The 21477-nt window shown below is 38.7% G+C and overlaps 1 protein-coding gene across 1 annotated transcript; it reads right to left on the reverse strand.

Moving 5' to 3' along the window:
* Positions 1–1530: 1530 nt before the first annotated feature.
* LOC308506095 (immunoglobulin kappa light chain-like) lies at positions 1531–21254 on the reverse strand (the record flags this gene model as incomplete). Its single annotated transcript, XM_081069014.1, has 4 exons — positions 1531–2055; positions 6426–6456; positions 20779–21080; positions 21206–21254. 4 exons carry the CDS (start codon positions 21252–21254, stop codon positions 1733–1735), a joined length of 705 nt encoding a protein of 234 aa, XP_080925140.1. The 3' UTR covers positions 1531–1732.
* Between the last annotated feature and the right edge of the window lie 223 nt (positions 21255–21477).

Here is a 21477-nt window from a genome sequence, read left to right on the forward strand (position 1 = left end):
TCAGCAGGTTAGGGAAATTTTCAGTCATTATTGCTTCAAATAGATTCTCAATCCCTTGCTTTTCTCTTCTCCTTCTGGTACCTCTGTGATGCAAATATTCTTACACTTGATGTTGTCTCAGAGGTCTCTTAAACTATCCTCAGTTTTTTTAAAAAATTATTTTGTCTTTTTGGTGTTCCAATTGGGAGTTTTCTGCTACCTTATCTTCCAAATCAATGATTTAATCCTCTGCCTTCCTCTAGTCTGCTGGTGATTCCTTCTAGTGCATTCTTCATTTCAGTTATTGTATTCTTCACTTCTGACTTTTTTTTATGGTTTCTATGTCATTTTTTAAATGATTGCTATCTGTTTGTTGAAGTTCTCACTAAGTTCCTTGAGCATCCTTACAACCAGTGGTTTGGACTCTGTTTCTGGTAGGTGCTTACCTCCATTTTGTTTATTTCTCTTTCTGGAGTTTTCTCCTGTTTTTTCTTTTGGGATGTGTTTCTTTGTTTCCTCATTTTGGCTGCCTCTCTGTGTTTGTTTCGATGTATTGGGTAGATATACTACATCTCCCAGTTTTGCCAGGTGGCTTAACATAGTAGGTGCCCTGTGGGGCCCAGTGGCACAGTCTCCCTGGTTCCTGGACTGGGTGCTCCAAAAGTGTCCCTTGTGTGGGTCATGTGTGCTCTTCTGTTATATTTGAACCTTGATTGTTTTTGCCACATAAGTAGATGGGATTGACCCTCAGTCTGACTGGCTGTGGGGTTTGGCCACGTCCACAGCTTATGGGCTGCTGTGTGGGCAGCTTACCACATGGAGCAGGATTCTGCCTGGCAGGTTCTGGTGCCTGTTGAGACCACCTTTAATGTGTGCCACTTGTGGGGCTAATTCAGTGGTGCTCTGTTATGATCTGAAGCCAATCTCCAAGTATGTTGGTTCTGGGGCCTCTTGGTAGGGGCTCCATTGCAGGCCCAGGTTAATCACTGCCTGTGACCAGTCGGGGACTACCTGGTAGGAGCTACAAAGTGATCCACAGTTGGTTGCTGCCTGTGCTGGACCTGTAGGTGCATGGGAGAGGCCACACTGTGAACCAAGGATGGCTGCGACCAGTATTGGGTTGGGGGCAGCTCCACAAAAAGCCAGGACACAGTGAGGCCTGCTGCTGGTTGCCAGCTCCAGTAAGGTTCCGCCGCTGGTAAAGCCTTGTGCAATATGGAGTTGTGTGTGTGTGTGTGTGGGGGGATGTCTTCATGAGTAATGAGAGTGAAGAAAGCCGAGCTCCTCAGACCAATTCAGATGGGCATGAGGGGAGGGCTCAACACAGGAAAGATGGTGCCCACCTGCCAGCTGCATGGGAGCAGGACCCCATACAAGGAAAATGGTGCCTACATTCCAGCCCTCACTCTGAAGCCACACAGAGAGGATGATGAGTTTTATAAATAATGATGTATTTTATAGCAACTCAATATTTAGTTCCTTAGATGATAAACTGGGTAACTGGAAAACCAATGTACAACAACCATTAATTCAGGCAGGAGAAAGCACAGGTGCAAAGATTCACTTTATTTATTCACTTCCCCCCAAATATTAGCATGATTAAAGCCAAAGTGAGGGGGGGATATGGTGGAAAGAGGGGCTGGGGTACTGTAGTATGGGTAGGTCTCTTGGGAATCAGGCCCAAGACCTGAGGAGGGGAAGAGGGAAGGCTAAGACTAAGGCACAGATGATGGGGCCTTGTAGGCCTCTCTCTCTAACAGCTTTTCCTATCAAAGCTCTTGGCAAGGGCAGAAGTTAGGCTTGCGTGGGTGACTTCACACGCATAGACATTATGACTTTCGTACTCTGAACTGGACAGTGTCAGGGTACTGCTGAGGCTGTAAGTGCTGTCTTTGCTGTCCTGCTCTGTAGCACTGTTCTGGATGCCACTGGTTTGGACAACGCCATCTACTTTCCACTTGACATTGACTTCCTTGGGGTAGAAGCCATTCAGCAAGCACACAACAGAGGCGCTTCCAGTTTTTAACTGCTCTGAAGATGGTTGGAAGATGAAGACAGATGGTTTAGCCTGAGACCCTGAGGAAGGAAGCACAGAGAATAGTGTTTAAATAACAAGGAAGTTCTCCACTTGGGTGCATTGTTTGTAGACAATCCCAGAGCAGAGCCCATAAGGGACAAACATACGGAGAGTAACTCGCTTATTCCGTGTAATTGTAGCAATTAGGGAGGCCAGGAATCATATCTATAATGTCCATGATTTTGAGTTTCTCCCTAGCTGCTCCCTACCTCTTAAAAATTTTTCTTTGAAGTCTTTACAGCCATTCTTAAATGCTTTATGTATGTTTTTCTGACCTCACCTATCTTTCCTTCAACTGTGTTCCCAGCTTCCTGCAGTAACTCAGTGCTTCAGGCCAAGAAACAAAGGTCACTTCAACTCACCCTTCTCAGAATTTAGAAACAAGAACAAGTCTTGGCCCCTCTACTCAGAAGATCATGTCCTCTGTGCCTCTCTTAGTACTGTGCAGTGATATCAGGCTGACTTTCCCTTTGGGAGTGTTGGGGCCTGACCATTGTGTAGAGTGGGTCCCAAGTCAATGTCTGTGCCTGGGTGGGGGTCAGCCCCTTCACCCTCTGTGTTCAAGCCAGCAACTCTCCCACCCCTCACAAGATCCTCAAAGGGAGACCTGGGCCCTGGTCTGATGGCTGTCACCATATGGGGCAATGTTCAGTCAGGCCAGGAGGGATCAACTGTAATTTTGACCACCTGCCTAGGAGGAACTGGTTTGCTTCATTTCTGACTGTGAGCAACTGCCAGATGGCCTCCTGGAAATCCCCCTCTGTGGGGGCATCCAAGCCCTCAGGTAGGAGAGCAAAAGTTAAAACAACAAATCAAGGAGAACTGACTTTGGGTGGTGAGCACACAATGTGATAAATGATGTATTTTAGAATTGTACACTGGAAACCTATGCAATTTTACTAACCATTGTCACCCCAATAAATTTAATTTAAAAAAATCCTTTGCTGGGAGAACACAACAGATAAGTGAACCAGTTTTTATAAAGCTAACCTCTATGCTAACCAAGTAGTTGAGCATAACATACTGAACATTTTATGTTTTGATGTTTTCTTCTCTTTTAACTTTCATTACTAATTTTTTTTTTCAGAGAATTTTATGAAATAGCCTTGGCAGCAAAATAATGTGAATTCTAGAAAGAAAGGAGGAGAAATAGTCTATGGAGATAGTCCTATCTGGGTGAATCCTTGATAGCTTTAAATTTTCCATCCTGTATTAAAGTATTAAATAATTAACATCTTTGATGTGGAAATTCTTGTAAAACATCTTATTAGCTTTTAATGGCATTTAAAATTCTCTAAAAGAGTTCTTCAAAGGCCATAAAATAGTTTTTAAATAGTTTTAAAAACTTAGTTTAGTTTTAAACAATTTTGAATTTTAAAAGAGTTTTTAAACAGCCCTAAAATAGTCCTGTGAAATTGCTGCACACCAAAAATAACTTTTCTTAAATGTTGAAGTAAACAACAAATTACTGAACTGTTTTAGAGGGTATGGAATTAAAATACCCAGATAAAACATTTTCTATCACAGTATAAAGGTATTGGAAAATATTTTTGTATTAAGTTTTTATTAGTGGCATTTTTATATGATTGATATTGTATACAACCGAAATATAATCCTACCCAAGCTATTATATTTTTGAAAATTAAAAACATGACAAAAATTTATCTTACCTTTAATCAGTTAATATACCTCAGTGTTATTTAATGTGAACTCAGTAAAAGTTAATTGATTGAAACCTGAGAGGCCAGATGGCCTTAAATTAAATTTTTTTTCTGGTGGAAATTTTACCCTGTAAGTTATAAATATTTCTTTCCTTTGCGTTGGAATTTCTGACTCTAAATAATACATAAAATGTATTATTTAAATGTATTATTTAAATGTACTTAAATAATACATTTGATGAGTAGATGTTGAAATAATTCCATATCACTGAAAAAAAATAGCTTTAAGCTCTTTATAGTCGCCTAATGTAAATTTTCATTGAGGATATAATAATGAATGTGAATTTTATTTCTAAAATCTCTAATAAATCAGGCATCTCCCTGTTTTTCCTTTGTTAGCTCAGTGCCCGCCACATTTCTATTCTCTTTTGTTAGTGGCATTATTCGTATCACTGTGTCAGGAAAGCAGACCATGGCAGTTAGAAGAGCGAATGCAGTATTGCCCTGGCCTGTAGCGCCCTGACTCACTGCAGCAAGAGCGTGGAGACCCCGCCACGCAAGTCATGCGATCGCGGAAAAGACCGTCATAAAGTCTACGGACCACGCTAGCTGTGCCATGCCTCGTTCACAATATAAAAACATGGCCAAGTAATAACTGAAGTAAATAAAAGAACATAAACATTAAAATATTTACTACTTTTCTACAAGTCCAGCGGCATTTAAAAATGCAACTATTTTATTTTTCTACATAAAAAAAATTCTTTAAATCTGAGCTTTTGGGGACAGCCATCTTTCCACCATTATGATAAAAGATCATTTCAAGGCTGGTTTAATATAGAAATTAGATTTTTAAAAAGGAGATATCTGTCAAGATATGAAATCTCTGTAGAATTTCTGAATACCGACAGTTCATCACTCATTTTAGACTGTAAAAATGACACGGTTGCTGATTCTCAATTAAGCTGCATCTTTTACATGCCAAACAGGTATACTTTTCTAACTTCTTACTGATTGTTAGTGTGTCCTATTGATTTTTATCACTATAAAATAATTTATCAGGCAGAAGAGAGAAAACAGACTAAGAAATACATGTCTCTACTCTTCTGTATCATACATAATGAGTAAAAATTGATACAATATTTGACAAAAGTCAATGGAAATGAATTCACTTTGGTTCTTTAGAGCAGCAAAGATTTCCTTTTTATCTATACTTTTTTTTCTCTTTGATTCATTTCATTTAGATTAATTCTTTGGCTACAAATCTATTTTCGGAGCTGAGTTTAACTGTTGAAACTGATGATAAATCTGAAGTGTTCTCATTTACTCATCTCCACAAATCTCATACTTAAGCCTCTAAAAGTCAGTACTGGCATTTAGACCCAAATTTCAGAAGTTAATAGAGAAAAATTACTTACATTTCATCTTTAGATGTGTCCCTTGGCCAAAGGTGATTCACAGATTTAGCTCAATTATTTTGCTCTCAACAAAAACTTCCTTTTGCTGCTAACCTCATTAGATTGACAGATACAGAGAAAATCTGGCAATTTAGATGCCACATCAGCTAACTAGATCTTTGCTCTTTGAGATGAACTGATTTTCAATCCCTTACTCATCTGATTTTTGGAAGAATCTCATTCTTTTCAGAATTGACCTCAACTCACATTCCAAACATGAAAATCCCCAAATTTCACGACTTTATAAGAAAAAGGATTAGAAAAGTGTGCTTATGTTTGGTTCTCCATCGTGCTCCCCTGGCTGAAAGTAAGCCACAGTAAGGGTTCTAACACCTCAACAAAAACCTCCTTCAGAAATCAATTCATATGAGAAAGGCTAAGTCAGGGAAATATCTAGCTATTTCCTTCCCATTCTCCTCATAAATCCTACTCTACTCTCTTCACAAATTGAACAATTTGTTTACTCAGCTTAAAAGACAGCTATTTTCTGCTATTTTACTTTTGGTTTACCAGGAATGACTCATTTAACCAAAATGTCACAAACTTGCACAAATACAATGGGTCAAAAACCTCACAAATAATTAAGCAAAAATGTACTTACGTTTTATCTCCAGTTTGGTCCCTTGGCCAAAAGTGAGCCACAGTGGTTCCTCTTAACTCTACATCTCTACAAAAACCTGCCCTACAAGGGTAGCAAACCCCTTCCCCCAATTAAGTTATTTTGATTTGGAAATCTTGAAAATTCATCATCACCTATCTTTCTCTGGAACAATTTTCATTCCTCTGTACCTAATCTGGGAATGAAATGTGTTTTATCCTTGACATCTATCTATCTATCTAATGAAAACACACAAAAAGGAACAAAAAGTAAGTTAACTAGAAACAGAAAAATCAGTTGAAAAAAATCCTACTTACGTTTGATATCCAACTTGGTCCCCTGGCCGAAAGTGTACACACAGAGTTTCCTCTTAACCTCCCTCCTATACAGAAACTGAGTTCCCCTTCCTGACAACTGAGCAAAGCTCTGTTCAGAACATACGATTTGCTCCCCAGTGAGTTTCGGAAACTATCACTTAGATAAATTATTCTTACCCATCTTGTTCTTCATAGAAAATGTGCCATCAATTCTCAAGTTTGTTTACAGACTTTATCTTTGCTTGGGAGGATGTTAGTCTGTTTCAAAGAGTCAGCTTCATAAAAACAGGGATCACCAGATACAGACAACTCAGGAAGGAAAGTTTGGATTTTACTCACGTTTGATTTCCAGCTTGGTTCCTTGGCCGAACGTCCACCACAGTGGTAGCTCTCCATTGTGTCTCTGTACAAAAACATTTCACTGAAGGTTGACAGAGTCCTGACTCAGTTGCTGATGCTTCACTCCCTTTTCAAGCAGGTGTGGATGTGCTGACAGAGAATGTTTACTTTCTCACATGAGATCTAAAATCTTAGAAGACAATATATTTATGTGTATGGCGTGATGGTACTACAACTGGACTACTTTTTAAAATCTATTTTTTTTTTTTTTTGGAAAGTAGGCTGAATATAAATTACAAAGAAAACATGCAAGTTTTTAGAACTGCATTTTTTAAAATTAATTAATTAATTTATTTATTTATTAGTTTCAGGTGTACAAGACAAGGTAATACTTAGACGTTAGACGTTCATCATTTATATCCCTCACACTGTGAACCCCCCTCCCCCCATCCACTATCCCTCCGACCTCACACTGAACCATCACATTATATATATATAAAATTATAGTTGGCATTCATTAATGTTTAGCTTCTGGTGTACAATGCCATGATCAGGTATCCACAGTATCCCTGAGGTGGTCTCCCAAATAGGACGCATGTCCATCGGATACCCAACAAAATCTTTACAACATTATTGAATACCTTCCCCAAATTAATTTTCAAAAAAACCCTGAGGCCATCTTGTGGTTACCGGCTGCTTCCAAATCCCTTCACCTTTCCCCTTATCCCCAACCCCCCCCGCCACACCCATCTAACAACTCTCGGTTTTTTCTTTGTGTCCCCAAAACTGTTTCTGATTAGTTCATTCACATAGTCTTTTCTTTAGATTCCATATATAAGTGAGATCATATGGTACTTGTCTTTCTCTTTCTGACTTATTTCACTTAACATAATGTTCTCTAGATCCATCCATGTTGCTGCAAATGATAAGATTTCTTTCTTCTTTATGGCTGCGTAATACTCCATTGTATAAATGTACCACAGCTTCTTGATCCAGTCATCTACTGATGGGCATTTCGGTTGTTTCCATATCTTGGCTATTGTGTAAAGTGCTGCAATAAACATAGGAATGCATACAGATTTTTGAATTGGAGTTTTGGATTTCTCCGGGTAGATGCCTAGGAGTGGAATTACTGGATCATAGGGTAGTTCCATTTTCAAATTCCTGAGATTCCTCCATACTGTTTTCCATAGTGGCTGCACTAATCTGCAATTCCACCAACAGTGCACTAGCGTTCCCTTTTCTCCACATCCACGCCAGCATTTGTTGTTTGTTGATTTATTGATGATAGCCATTTTGACTGGAGTGAGGTGGTATCTCATTGTGGTTTTTATTTGCATTTCTCTGATGGTTAGTGAGGTTGAGCATTTCTTCATATGTCTTCTTGCCTTCTGTATGTCCTTTTTAGAAAAATGTCTCCTCAAGTCCTCTGTCCATTTTTTAATTGGGTTGTTTGTTTTTTTGGAGTTGAGTTGAGTAAGTTTTTTATAGATTTGTGATATTAATCCCTTATCAGATATATCATTGGCAAATATCTTTTCCCATACAGTAGGATCCCTTTTTGTTTTATTGATGGTTTCCTTTGCTGTGAAAAAACTTTTTAGTTTGATGTAATTAGAACTGCATTTCTTTATACCTTCTTCTGGGGTGGGAAGTTTTTGAAAATGATAAAACTTATTCAATGCAATTATGGAACCCTTTATCTTTTCTCAGTTAATAATAATTAAAGAATGTCTTCATATTTGAACCTCTCCTTTGCCACAATGTTGTTTCAAAAAAGTTAGACTAAATGTATATTAAATCAAGGCCCATGTCTTACTTTGAAATGTGTTTTGGAATGAAGTTATAGATGACATGTGAAACAAAAGCAAAGATAATATAGTAGAAAAGCTGATGGTACTTGGTTGATCACCTATTTTCATAGTAGAGGTAGAGAGCTCAGAGGGGTACCCATCACATCTCTCTGAATGGAACCCGGTGCATGCTGTCTTTGGAACTGCCAGGGAACCATGGCACGCATTAGTGTTTCCATAGTAACCCCGTCAAAGACACTGATGACCTCATTTTGTTCTGATTACGTTTTCACACATTGCAGTCTTCTCTTCATCTTCTATCTTCACTTCAGCATACATTGCTCCCACCATCCTAAACTCCTTACCATTCCTCTGTGGCCTCCAACCTTTACAAATCACTCCCACAGCTTGGAAACATGTTAGCTTGTGAACAACTAATTGTCTTTCAAGACTCAACTCCAGAAAGTCCTTCTCCCAGACTATCCCACAGCAAGTAATTTTGCAGAGTCCAGAGGCAGGACATTGGGCCTGGAACACCTAATTTCTCTTATCTGCTGTCAGATTCTTTCTATCTTACTGGATTGTAAACTGTTTCATTTCTTATTTGTATTTGGAAGGCCCAGTCCAGTATTTTCACTTGGCAAATGCTCAACAAACATTTGCAGAATCAATTAACAAACAAACAAACAAAAAACCCAACAAATAACTGAAAATCAATAACAGATCAGAACTGATAGATTATAATAGACCAAGGGCTAATACCACTGTAATAGTAACTTTTAGAAGAAAAATTATAACTAATTCTGAAGGTTAGGGGAGGGTTTCTTTGATTCTGTCACTGGGAACATTACTGGTTGCCTTTAATAGCAAAACCAGCAGCAGACCTCACCAGAAGAGGAGGAAGGAATCAAGCTGGAGGAGATAAATTGGCAAGTGGAAATTAACTGCAAAATAGTTGACTGAGGACATATTCAATCTGGATCCTAAAAAGGATAGACAGTGATTTTTCTGCAGAGATACAAGTAATACCAGTCATAATAGTTAGCATCTATTGAGCACTTAACGAAGTGCTAGACATTATACATGGATCACCACATTTAATGATCCCTCCAAATCTAGGAACTAAAAGTTAATGTTGTCCCGTTTTGTAGATGAAGACTTTAGTGCAAAGAGATTATGTAACTTGCTCATAACAGTTAGTGACAGAGCTGGGGTGTGAACTTGGAGCTCATGCTTAATTGATCCTGAGAGCAGAGTCACCCAATGGAAGCAGCCTGCATGGCAGAAAATGCTGGGATGGGGGAAGGAAAAGGAAACTCCTTAGGCTGTCCGAAGTTTAGAAATGAGTGAAGGAGTGTGCTTAAATGTGTATATAAGACTGGTCATTGAAATGTTGTTTACAAGGTGAAAAAATGAAAAATTACTGAAATCTTCATCAATAGGAGTTTGATTAAACTAATGATGATAGAGTTTTGCAATGGAGCGTAAAGCAGCCAGTAAGAGTATGAAGCAGGTTTCTACGTAGTCACGTGGAAGGTGTTCATGAAAATACAAGCCACTGAATGGTATGTATTGTGTAATATTATGACTTCATTTTCATTGAATTCATTTCCATTTAGAACTAAAGAATAAAACTTGGGCTTGACTAATATTTCAGCTTCTTTCAATGTTCATGGGAGTCCATCCTTGTGGATCATATTTTGACACCTCTACAAATTCCCGTTTATCTCCTGCCCATTTCTTACCAGGGATCCTGAGGGCAAACGCCGAGAGCAGTGGATCCAGCAACAACATCCTCTGTCTCTGAGCGAAAAATGTTTGTTAAAGAGCAAGATTCCTTTATAAGACCATCTAAAAGTAAACACCATCTTTAGGAAGGAAATATTCAAAGAAGCTTGGGCCATAAAAGAGTCACCTGGCTGATAACAGAAAATGGTCCTGTGTCTGTAGGTCAGAAATAGTCTTCCTTATGTTCTCGGTTTATATGGCAAGGTGACAACCTCATAAAAAACTACTGAGTAACTGCTGCAATGCTTTGAAAAAAAATGTGCCAGACAATAAAGAACTTAAAGGTGTGCATCCTATCGATTTTTTATTTCTACTGTATATGCTGAGATTAGCACCATTGCCTGGCCCATGGCAAATGTGCAAGAAATACATATTTATGTATTATATAAATCAACTCAAAGAGAAATCACTACCATCTATGATCTAAAGAAGAAAGGACATTTGACACTAAGTGTCCATCTTTTGTTCTTTGCAAAGTATAAATGTCTGATGTCCAAAATTCTTCAATCCTTTCCAACAGTTTCTCGATTCTAGAATTTCCCAAACAGGATAAACAATTCCTCACAAATTTTCTGCATCTAATCAGTCCTGAGTGAAAGCTGTTGAATGAACTCAAAGTCTGGAAGCTTTGGCTAGAAATAAGGAACAAGGACTTATTCAAAGGTTTTAGAGTTTGCAAATTTGGACCACAGCTAGGTAAAAAACCAGAAGTTTTCTAAAGAAGACAGAAAAGTTAAGAGTTCTTATAATAAAAAGTACCTTCTTGAGAATTATCAGTTCTGCATTCTTAGCCCTAGGATTGGCCCAGGATGGTTGTCAGTCAGCAGTCAGAGGTCTGAATAATGAATGCCAGATGGCTGTCAAGAGATCTGGATATGTGAGTCCAGGTAATCAGTGTTACCTGGAGGTCTGCTGTGTGTTTAGATGTATATTCAGGCATTGACACAGGATTGGAAGGTTCAAAAAGTTTGATTTCCCAGTTTATTTAGAACAAGAATGGAATGTTTCTGAATGCCTCACCCTTCATAATATTAATAATTTTAGCAGCTTAGTTAAAGTAACTCCATTTCATATATTCCCTATCTTCATTGTTTCCTTAAAGCAAACTTCAGTGTCAGGGAAGACAGGGCATCTCAATCTGAGGGGCCAGACCACTAAGGACTTATACCCTTTTGAATGATGAGACAGCTCTGTACTCTGAAGAGACCCTAGGACTATGGGGGTTTGTTGTCTCAAGTCTCTGATGATGCTTGGAGAATGAAACTTCCATAGTTATGTTCTGGGTGTTAGATCCAGAGCTATTTTAAAGAGGCCTGGACTTCTTTCCCTAACTTTGTACCTAGGTGAGAAAGGCCCAGCTGTGGAGACTGAAGCCAGGCACGACTACTTGGCATTGGGTGTTGGTTGAAAACTGTGCTTCCCCTGTTCTTTCTCAGCCTCTGGAAAGATATTTTGGTGTCCCTGGAGACTTCAATGTGTTCCTGGTAATACCTTCTTGCCCTGGTCTTGATACTCGTATAGTCTCTGAAAACACTGAAATGTTACACTCAGAGAACCCTGCTGTTGTAGCCTCCCTCAATGCTACTTAATCTTAAAAACTGCGTAATAGTCCCATCTTTAAAAGACCATATATATATATATATATATATATATATATATATATATATATACATATATATATATATCTCACACCATATGTTATATATAATATATAGATATATAGAAATATGCCATATTACTTGAACTCCTTGAAAGGATGGGACAGAATAAACAATCTTTCATTTTATAATGTTTCATTTTATATGTTTTTTTGTCATTGGTACTTAGAAAAACCCGTTCTATACAGAGTCTTTCTCATTATGTAGATCCAGTCCCTTCAGGGGTTCCCGTTTCTTGTTAGCTCTGTGTGACAACCTCTGTCTCTCACTTGGTTTGCATGTTAAGTGTCAACAGCTATGAGTCTCCAGTTGAAAAGAAAATTCCATATGTGAGATAATCAAGAACTGGGATCACTGTTTTAATGTCTTGGAGTAATCTGTAGCTATGACTGACATTTTTCTGGGCATCCACTTAAAGATGGTCACTGTGGATAAGGTGCTGGGTCAGAGATCCCTCAGGGGCATCAGTCTACAAACCATCCTTCATTAAAATAGGAACACACCCTATCATTCTTCAGGTGTCAGCATGATGTAGGTCATGTTGAATAGTTTGTGACAATTGTGTCAACTTCAAATCACTTCACAAATAAGTCACTGTCCTGCAAACAAAATCCTGGAGAAATTGAAATAATAGAGTTTGTTCTACTAAATCTTGTGTAATTTAAACCCAAAGTTGAGTTGACCAAGAAAACTAACTAATAAATATAATTCTAGGTAGGATTCCACACAAAAGCTTGGTCTGTATATCTTCTAGGAAATCCTCCGAGAACAGATTTTGTAACAAGGTTGGAAGAAATATTGTGTAAAAATGGTGTTAAAACTTAATCATCAGAGAAATGCAACTAAAAACCACAATGAGATATCACCTCACCCCAGTCAGAATGGCTATCATCAACAAGACAAAAAGCAACAAGTGTTGGAGAGGCTGTGGAGAAAAAGGAACCCTCATACACTGTTGGTGGGAATGCAGACTGGTGCAGCCGTTATGGAAGGCAGTGTGGAGGTTCCTCAAAAAATTACAAATAGAATTACTATATGACCCAGCAATCCATCTTCCGGGTATCTAGGCCAAAAATCTGAAAACATTTATCCATAAAGACACGTGTGCTCCAATGTTCATTGCAGCTTTATTTACGGTGGCCAAGACATGGAAACAACCAAAATGTCCTTTGATAGATGAATGGATAAAGAAGTTGTGGTATATATACACAATGGAATACTATTCGGCGGTAAGAAAAGATGAAATAGGACCATTTGTGACAACATGGATGGATCTTGAGATTATAATGCTAAGCGGAATAAGTCAGACAGAAAAAGCAGACAATCCTATGATTTCACTGATATGTGGTATATAAACCAAAAACAACAAAAGAACAAGACAAACAAATGAGAAACAAAAACTCATAGACACAGACAATAGTTTGGTGGTTACCAGAGGGTAAGGGGGGTTGGGGGATGGGAGATGAGGGTAAGGGGGATCAAATATATGGTGATGGAAGGAGAACTGACTCTGGGTGGTGAACACACAATGGCATTTATAGATGATGTCATACAGAATTGTACACCTGAAATCTATGTAACTTTACTAACAATTGTCACCCCATTAAACTTTAATTAAAAAAAAGCTTCATCTTTAGGTAACAGTCTGAATGAAGAAGCCAGCACTTCTGCAAAATTCTACCCAGTTTAATGGGTAAACAGAGGGTGGACTACTGCTGATTTAAGGGCTGCATTCCTAGCAGAAGTGTCAGCATGTGATTTTCCCTACCTTCCAGAGAGTCAAATTTACAGTGCCCTGGGATCTTTATGGCTAAAGCAGCATGTAAAACATAGCATCCTATAATTCCTAAACATGGGGACCATTTTTCATTTCCTCTAGAACCAGGATTCCATGTTGGCTCCACAACACTTGAAAATCATGCACTATTCCAAAAGATTCTCTGCTACCAGTGTAAATTTTGGCAGTATTGCTCTGAGGTATAGTACAAGCCCAGATAAGAGCATATAATTCAGCCTGTTGGGTTGAAGTAACTAAAAGTAAGGATACTGTTTCAATTACATTAATGGCTGTTGATAATGAATATCCAGCACAATATTTGCCATTTTCATTTTTTAAATTAGAACCATCACAAAACGATGAGAAATCAGCATTCCCCAAAGGAATTCCTTACAGAAAATTTTGAGGTGTCAGGAGATGATCAATATTAGGCAGTTTTAAGAGTTTTATAGATATTGAATGGATGAAAAATAACTGGATTAGGGTTATAATGACATGGAAGAGTTATGTGAGGAGCAGTTAACAAATGGATTTCATAGAAAGTGAGGCAACTGACGGAAAAATGTTTGGTGTGATGAGAATTCAGTAGGGCTTTTACTGGGTAGAGCACAAAGACGGTTAAAAAAAATCCCCCAAAAAATCTCCTTAGTGGCTTTAAGGAGAAAGAGAGAGGCAGTAATGGCTCTAAGGCAAGGGGGTACCCCGATGGCCCAGGATCCGGTTACTGACTATAGCACCCTATGGGTCTATGGTTTTCTACGTTTGTGATTGGGAACAAAGAGTGTGACTATTCCTTTTCATATACACAAAGGAAAAATAAAATATTCTGTTAATTGTAATACCGCAAAAAGGTGGTTTTATTAAATGCTTCATTAAATTTTTTTTAATTTATTGGGGTGACAATTGTTAGTGAAATTATATAGATTTCAGAAAGATGTATTACATATTCTGTATTACATCATCTATAAATCGCACTGTGTGTTCACCACCCAGAGTCAGTTCTCCTTCCATCACCATATATTTGATCTCCCTTACCCTCATCTCCATCCCCCCACCCCGCTTACCCTCTGGTAACCACTAAACTATTGTCTGTGTCTATGAGTTTTTGTTTCTCATTTGTCTTGTTCTTTTGTTGTTTTTGGTTTATATACAACATATCAGTGAAATCATAGTGTTCTCTGCTTTTTCTGTCTGAGTTATTTTGCTTAGCATTATACTCTTAAGATCCATCCATGTTGTAACAAATGTTCCTATATCATCTTTTCTTACCGCCGAATAGTATTCCATTGTGTATATATACCACAACTACTTTATCCATTCGTCTATCAAAGGACATTTTGGTTGTTTCCATGTCTTGACCACTGTAAACAAAGCTGCAATGAACATTGGAGCACATGTGTCTTTATGGATAAATGTTTTCAGATTTTTTGGGTAGATACCCAGGAGAGGGATTGCTGGGTCATATGGTAATTCTATTCGTAATTTTTGATGAACCTCCACACTGCCTTCCATAGCAGCTGCACCAGTCTGCATTCCCACCAACAGTGTATGAGGGTTCCTTTTTCTCCACAGCCTCTCCAACACTTGTTACTTTTTGTCTTGTTGATGATAGCCATTCTGACTGGGGTGAGGTGATATCTCATTGTGGTTTTTAGTTGCATTTCTCTGATGATTAGTGATGTTGAGCATTTTTTCATATGTTTATTTGCCATTTGTATGTCCTCTTTGGAGAAATGTCTCTTCAGGTCCTCTGCCCATATGTCAATTGGATTCTTTGCTTTTTTGTTGTTGAGTTTCATGAGTTCCTTGTATATTTTGGATATTAGCCCCTTATTGGAGGCACTGTTTGCAAAAATCTTCTCCCATTCAGTCGTTTGCCTCTTTATTTTGTCGATGGTTTCTTTTGCTGTGCAGAAGCTTTTAAGTTTCATAGAGTCCCATTTGTTTATTTTAGCTTTTACTTCCATTGCTTTTGGAGTCAAATTCATAAAATGCTCTTTGAACCCAAGGTCCATAAGTTTAGTACCTATGTTTTCTTCTATGCAGTTTATTGTGTCAGGTCTCATGTTTAAGTCTTTGATCCATTTTGAATTAATTTTGGTACATGGTGACAGATAACAGTCCAGTTTCATTCTTTTGCATGTGGCTATCCAATTCTCCCAGCACCCATTTATTGAAGAGGCTGTCTTTCCTCCATTGTATGTTTTTAGCTTCTTTGTCAAAAATTATTTGTCCATATTTATGTGGTTTTATTTCTGGGTTCTCAATTCTATTCCATTGGTCTATGTGTCTGTTTTTCTGCCAATACCATGCTGTTTTGATTATTGTAGCCCTGTAGTACAAGCTAAAGTCAGGGAGTGTGATACCTCCAGTATTGTTCTTTTTTCTTAAGATTGCTTTGGCTATTTGGGGTCATTTGTTTTTCTAAACAAACTGATGTATTTTTGTTCTATTTCTTTAAAAAAGTCATTGGGATTTTGATGGTGATTGTATGAAATCTGTATATTGCTTTGGGTAATATGGCCATTTTAACTATGTTGATTCTTCCAATTCATGAGCACGGAATGTCTTTACATTTCTTTGTGTCCTTCAATTTTTTCAAAAATGTCTTATAGTTTTCAGCATATAGGTCCTTCACATCCTTGGTTAAGTTTATTCCTAGGTATTTTATTCTTTTTGCTGCAATTGGAAAAGGAGTTGTTTTTTGTATTTCTTTTTCTGAGATTTCATTGTTAGTATATAGGTTATAAGTATAGATTATAGAATAGGTCATATATATATATATATATATATATATATATATATATATATATATATATGTTATAAGTATAAGGTGGTATTGCCTTCTTAATTTCTTCTATTGAGTTCTTAATCTCCATGAATTCTACTTGGTTCTGTTTTAAAATTTCAATTTCTTTCGTAAAATGCTCATGTTGTTCTTTGATTGTGTTTGTGAGTTCATTAAACTGCCTTTCTGTGTTTTCTTGCATCTCATTGAGTTTTTTCAGAACTGCAATCTTGAATTCTCTGTCATTTAAGCCACATATTTCCATGTCTTTAAGTTCCTCTTCTGGAGACTTTTCACTTTCTTTCTGAGCTGTCTTGTTGCCTTGGTTATTCATGGCAATTACTGATTTATTATTTCTCTTCCTAGACATCTATAGGAGTGACTTCTTCAATAGGTTGATTTATTATTTCTCTTCCTAGACATCTATAGGAGTGACTTCTTCAATAGGTTGATAGGAAGAGGTCTTTCTTTTGTTTTCCAGTACTTGTTGGTAGAATGTTTTATTTTCTCTCCAATTGCAGCCTTTTTTTTCTCTCTCACACCGTAGTGCTATATTTTCTCTGCATTATTCTAGCTTCTGACACAATGGGGGAATTCCCTGGGAGACGGGCCTCTCCTCTGTTAATAGTTTGCCTGGGTCATGGGGCGCAGTGTCTTTGTGGGTATGAGGAGAGCTTTTGAAGTCCAAAGCTCTTTTTGCACCAGATTCAGAGCCTGTATGTTTCAGCAGTTCTGTTTACTCCTGCAGGGATCCATCCAGATAGGTGGGGTCAGGGGCGGAGTGAGTTGTGAGAGGTGGCCCAGAGCAATGGCAGCAACCACCACCAGAGCTGGTGTTGCTTCCACGGCTCCTTCCCCTTTTCTGGAACTAGTTGGACTGCGAATCTTTGTCTGTGGTCCACAGTTCTCAGAACAGAAAACATTCTGTTCGTTTGATCTGACACTGCTACTGTTCTGGTTCTAGTACCGGGCATGTTGGGGCGGTGTGAGCTCTTGGAGGGTAGGGAACAGTTGGCTAGTCTCAGTGCCTAAGGCTTCCATTCTCTGCTCGGCAATCATGGCTTAAACCACTAATTTCAGCCTTCCCTCAGTCCTTTCTCTGAGGTTTCTGCCATGAGCGTTGGGTTCAGCCGTGGTTTATGCTGCCCCCTCAGCCCTGTGGGCCGTACGTGGAGCCCTAGCAGTCCAAGTTCTTCCCTCTCCCACAGCTGCGGTAGTTCCGGGATGCAGCGAGCTTGGAGCACTGAGCTAGGTCTGCGTCCTCCGCCCGCTCGGCTCTGTCTTGGCACTTCTTCCTTCTCTCCTCCCCCGCTCGTGCGATTCTCCCACCTTTAGGTGAATTCAGTAGTGGGCCTCTGTGTCTTGCCTGTCTGCTGTGAAGGGAGTCCTTTGTGGAGTTAGTGTTGTTCGATTAGTTGTGTATTCCAGGGGAGCTTTACAGAGGCTCACCTCATGCCGACATTTTGATGACCGGGATCTGTTTATAAGGCATTGATCCCAATCACCAGTGCTCCAACCTCATGACCTCATCACCAACAAAACATCTTTCTTTGCAATATAATCATTATTGTGTTTAGGACGTCAACATATAAGTCTTAGGGGGGACTAATAATCAGACCATAGCAGTAACTGATTGACATCAATGTGTCATCTAATTATTGAGAACTTTCTGCTCAGCATTGACCTTTAGCTTAACTTTCACTTGGGAAGCCATTGTCCTCAATCTTGGCCCATTATCAAAGGTCCAACCATAGTATTTCCCCAAATAATTGTGTCTCGAACCTGTCAGTCTTGTTTCTTCTAAAGTCTGGTAATATCTTAAATCCAGGAGTCTATATCATTGAATTCGCTATTTTTCATTTCAAAGTGATCATCAGCTATAACCTTTGAATTTTACCTAGTGTTTTGACTCTGTTCTTCCACAGCTCTCTTGGGTATAAGTGACATCAATATAGTGTCATTTTCTGGCAAATCTCAGGCATACATTTGTTCCCACTTCCACAAATAATTCATAAACATAAGGAAACACCTCAAATAATCTGCAATTTAAAGCTCTCAGTTCATTTGCTTTTTTTTTCATTCCCAGGCACCTGACTAGTGAATGTTTTATCCTTGGTTAAATTTTTCTAAGTTTCTAATTTTCTAGCTGGAAAATGAAGACATGGAATAATCTGTACCCTAATGGTTGATGCGGTGTGGCTTTGTGTTTAATTCATCAGGACATAGGTTGACTTGTTTCACTCTTGGTCAGTTTTGGCTAAATAACACCTGTTACATTGCTCCCATTTTTTCCAAGTTTCATGAGTATCAATTATCTGTAAAATATGAGAAATGATTGCCTAAAGAAAGTCTAAAAATTTTTACATATTGAGTATGCATTTCTGAAGTATAATTTTGTCTTCTGATTTGCCAAACAGCCAGGGTAGCCACTTGATCAGTATTTTAGAGATATTACAACTATTAATAAACAAACGCCAGAGAGATTTTAAAATATACTATTAAATAAATCTTACCGAACTTCATACTTGCCCCTCCGTGAGATTCTAATATACTTCCTCTAGGCTGATGGTGTCCCTTCTACACTATTTGAAGACAAGTGGTATTATCCATGAATTAATTTTTCAGCCATTCTGTTTATTTTGTACTTGGTTATTAGAAGTTTTATTTAGTTATTATCTCTATAAATTAAAATATGTGTGACTTACGTCATGAGAGGTCGAGTAGCTTTCACCATAAAATTTTTAAAAAATCAGGTAAGTAACATCTCATACCTGGAACTCATAGCATGATTGTGGAACTAGAGATGATGAAACTTCCATAGGCTCTAAGAATTTATTTTTTTGCAGTAGGAAAAATATCTTCATTTATACTCTTTGGACCTCCACTTAGAAAACACATTTTCCAGTAAGCACAGCAGTTGGTGGGTGATTTAGAAACAAAGATTATAAAGAAAAATGCCTCAAGCCAGATAAGTACTATATCAGGTCCTGGATACCTGGTTTTGATGGGGAGTAGCTGGAGTTATACTAACCCGTGAACTCATAAAGTGATTACATTAGTTATCAAAAACATGTATACACATGTAGGTATCATATATATATGTGTATATATATGTATATATATATATATACACACACACACTCAGATGTATAATTTTAGCAATGAAATTATGGTGTAATAATTTTCAATAAGTTTCTGATCTATAAAATTATTGTTATTAATGTAAGTACTGCCATATATGGAAAATGTGAGATGTTTACATAAATGATGTAAATTTTATTCTTTTTATTCAAATATTAAAACCTTTCTTTTATGGTTTTCCATCTTTTTATAAACGGATTCCTAAGTATTATTTTGTGCCATAAGTTTTGGTGAAATCTCTCTATCTCTACATGCAGATGTATAAATATTGTATTAGTCAGTTTTTATGCAATAATAGTTTGTAAGGAACCACTCAAATATTTCATAGCCTATAATACCAAGAATGCATTTCTGTATTCATGAATGTTTATGTTAACAATGCTGCACGATCCAGACAGTGCTCAACTGTGAGGTTCCTCTGCAGCCACATGGATTGGTCTCCACTATGGATAGTTTCCTTTGGGGCAAAACTGAAGGTGCGAACCCAAGGCACATCAATCTCGGGGCAAACTGAAGGAAAGAACAAAATCCCTCAAATAAACTGCACAAGTAAGTTTAAGTCCAATTATTTCTAATACAATTAGATATCATTCTGATTTATTCTTAGGTGTGTAATTATTTAAGTCTCTAAAAATGATGACTCTGTTCAATTTTTGATATTTCATAATGCCATTTACAAATAAGTATACTTTTTCTATACTTATACTCTTAAAGCAAATAAATTTTGTGTTAATTTGAACCCCTTTGCCCCTTATGATTTCCCATAGACTTGCTCTTAGTGAGGGGCTCTCACTAAGATTTGCAAGTCAGATGAGGAGGATTCAGTATTATCCATAGGTCCTGCAGGCAGAGAGGAGGACTGGAAAATCACTGGTGAGCTGAGAGCATCAGCAGCCCCACTCCTGGGATTCCCAACAGGTCTGGTGACAACATGGGTAGCCAGCGTCTGTCTCCAAAGGCATATGTTCTCTGGTTTCTGGGGGAGCACCAGGAAACCCCCTGTTCCCACCATCTGCTTCCCCTGTTATTAATTCCCAAGGCCATTGAAACAATGTACTTTAGAAATTAAATCCCTATAATAAGCAATTCCTGCTTGGAATACCCACTGTGGCTTCTCTTTCACTTTATGAACTCTGACTGGTACCGTAACCCAGACAGCTCATGTGTCATGATCTCAGTTCTTTATGAAATAGAGAGAAACGTTGTATGTGCTACGGAGGCTGAGGGGACACAAAGAGAGTTACGGTGCAGAGGAGCCACTCTGGATACTTCTACCAAAACCTCCAGTCACCATCAAAGAGTGAGTGCATCTGAGAAATGCTCTCAGCTGATGGAGGCACAAGAGCAGCAGCTGGGGCGGCCTGCTCTCAGCTGTCTGCTTCGTGGTTTATGTTCAGGCTCATAACACTGTGGGAGGAGTTTCATCATACTGTTGACAGTAATAAGTCGCCACATCTTCAGGCTGCAGGCTGCTGATGGTGAGAGTGTAATCTGTGCCAGATCCTTGGCCACTGAACCTCGAAGGGACACCGGTTTGCAAACTGTTTGCATAATAGATCAGGAGCTTAGGAGCTGTCCCTGGTTTCTGCTGATACCAGGCTAACCAACTGCTAATGCCCTGACTGGCCCGGCAAGTGATGGTGACTGTGTCTCCCAGTGATGCCGACACAGAGGATGGAGACTGGGTCATCTGGATATCACATCTGGCTCCTGAGAAGGGAAACATGAAAGCAAACATCCGTACTCTTAATGATGTTACCAGTCTTATAACTACCCTGCAGTCTAAGTGGCACTGACCACACGGGCAGAGTAAATCCCCGGCTTCCCTTCCTTACCTGGGAGCCACAGCAGCAGGAGGCTGAGGAGCTGAGTCGGGACCCTCATGTCCACGCTACGTCCTGCCCGGACTGATCCCTGCACAGGGTGTGACCACACTATTAATGTGTCCAGGGCTGTGGGTTGCACCCCAGTAACATGCAAATAAGCAGGGTTGGGGCAGGTTGGGCCCAGCTGCAGGACTGACTGGTCTCAATACCACGGGGCAGTCATGTCTACCAGGTGCCCCAGCCCCCAGGGCAGCACACATTTGCCTGCAAGGAATGTGTTT

Source organism: Rhinolophus hipposideros (genome assembly GCF_964194185.1).
Source record: "Rhinolophus hipposideros genome assembly, chromosome: 12".
Classification (NCBI taxonomy): domain Eukaryota; kingdom Metazoa; phylum Chordata; class Mammalia; order Chiroptera; family Rhinolophidae; genus Rhinolophus; species Rhinolophus hipposideros.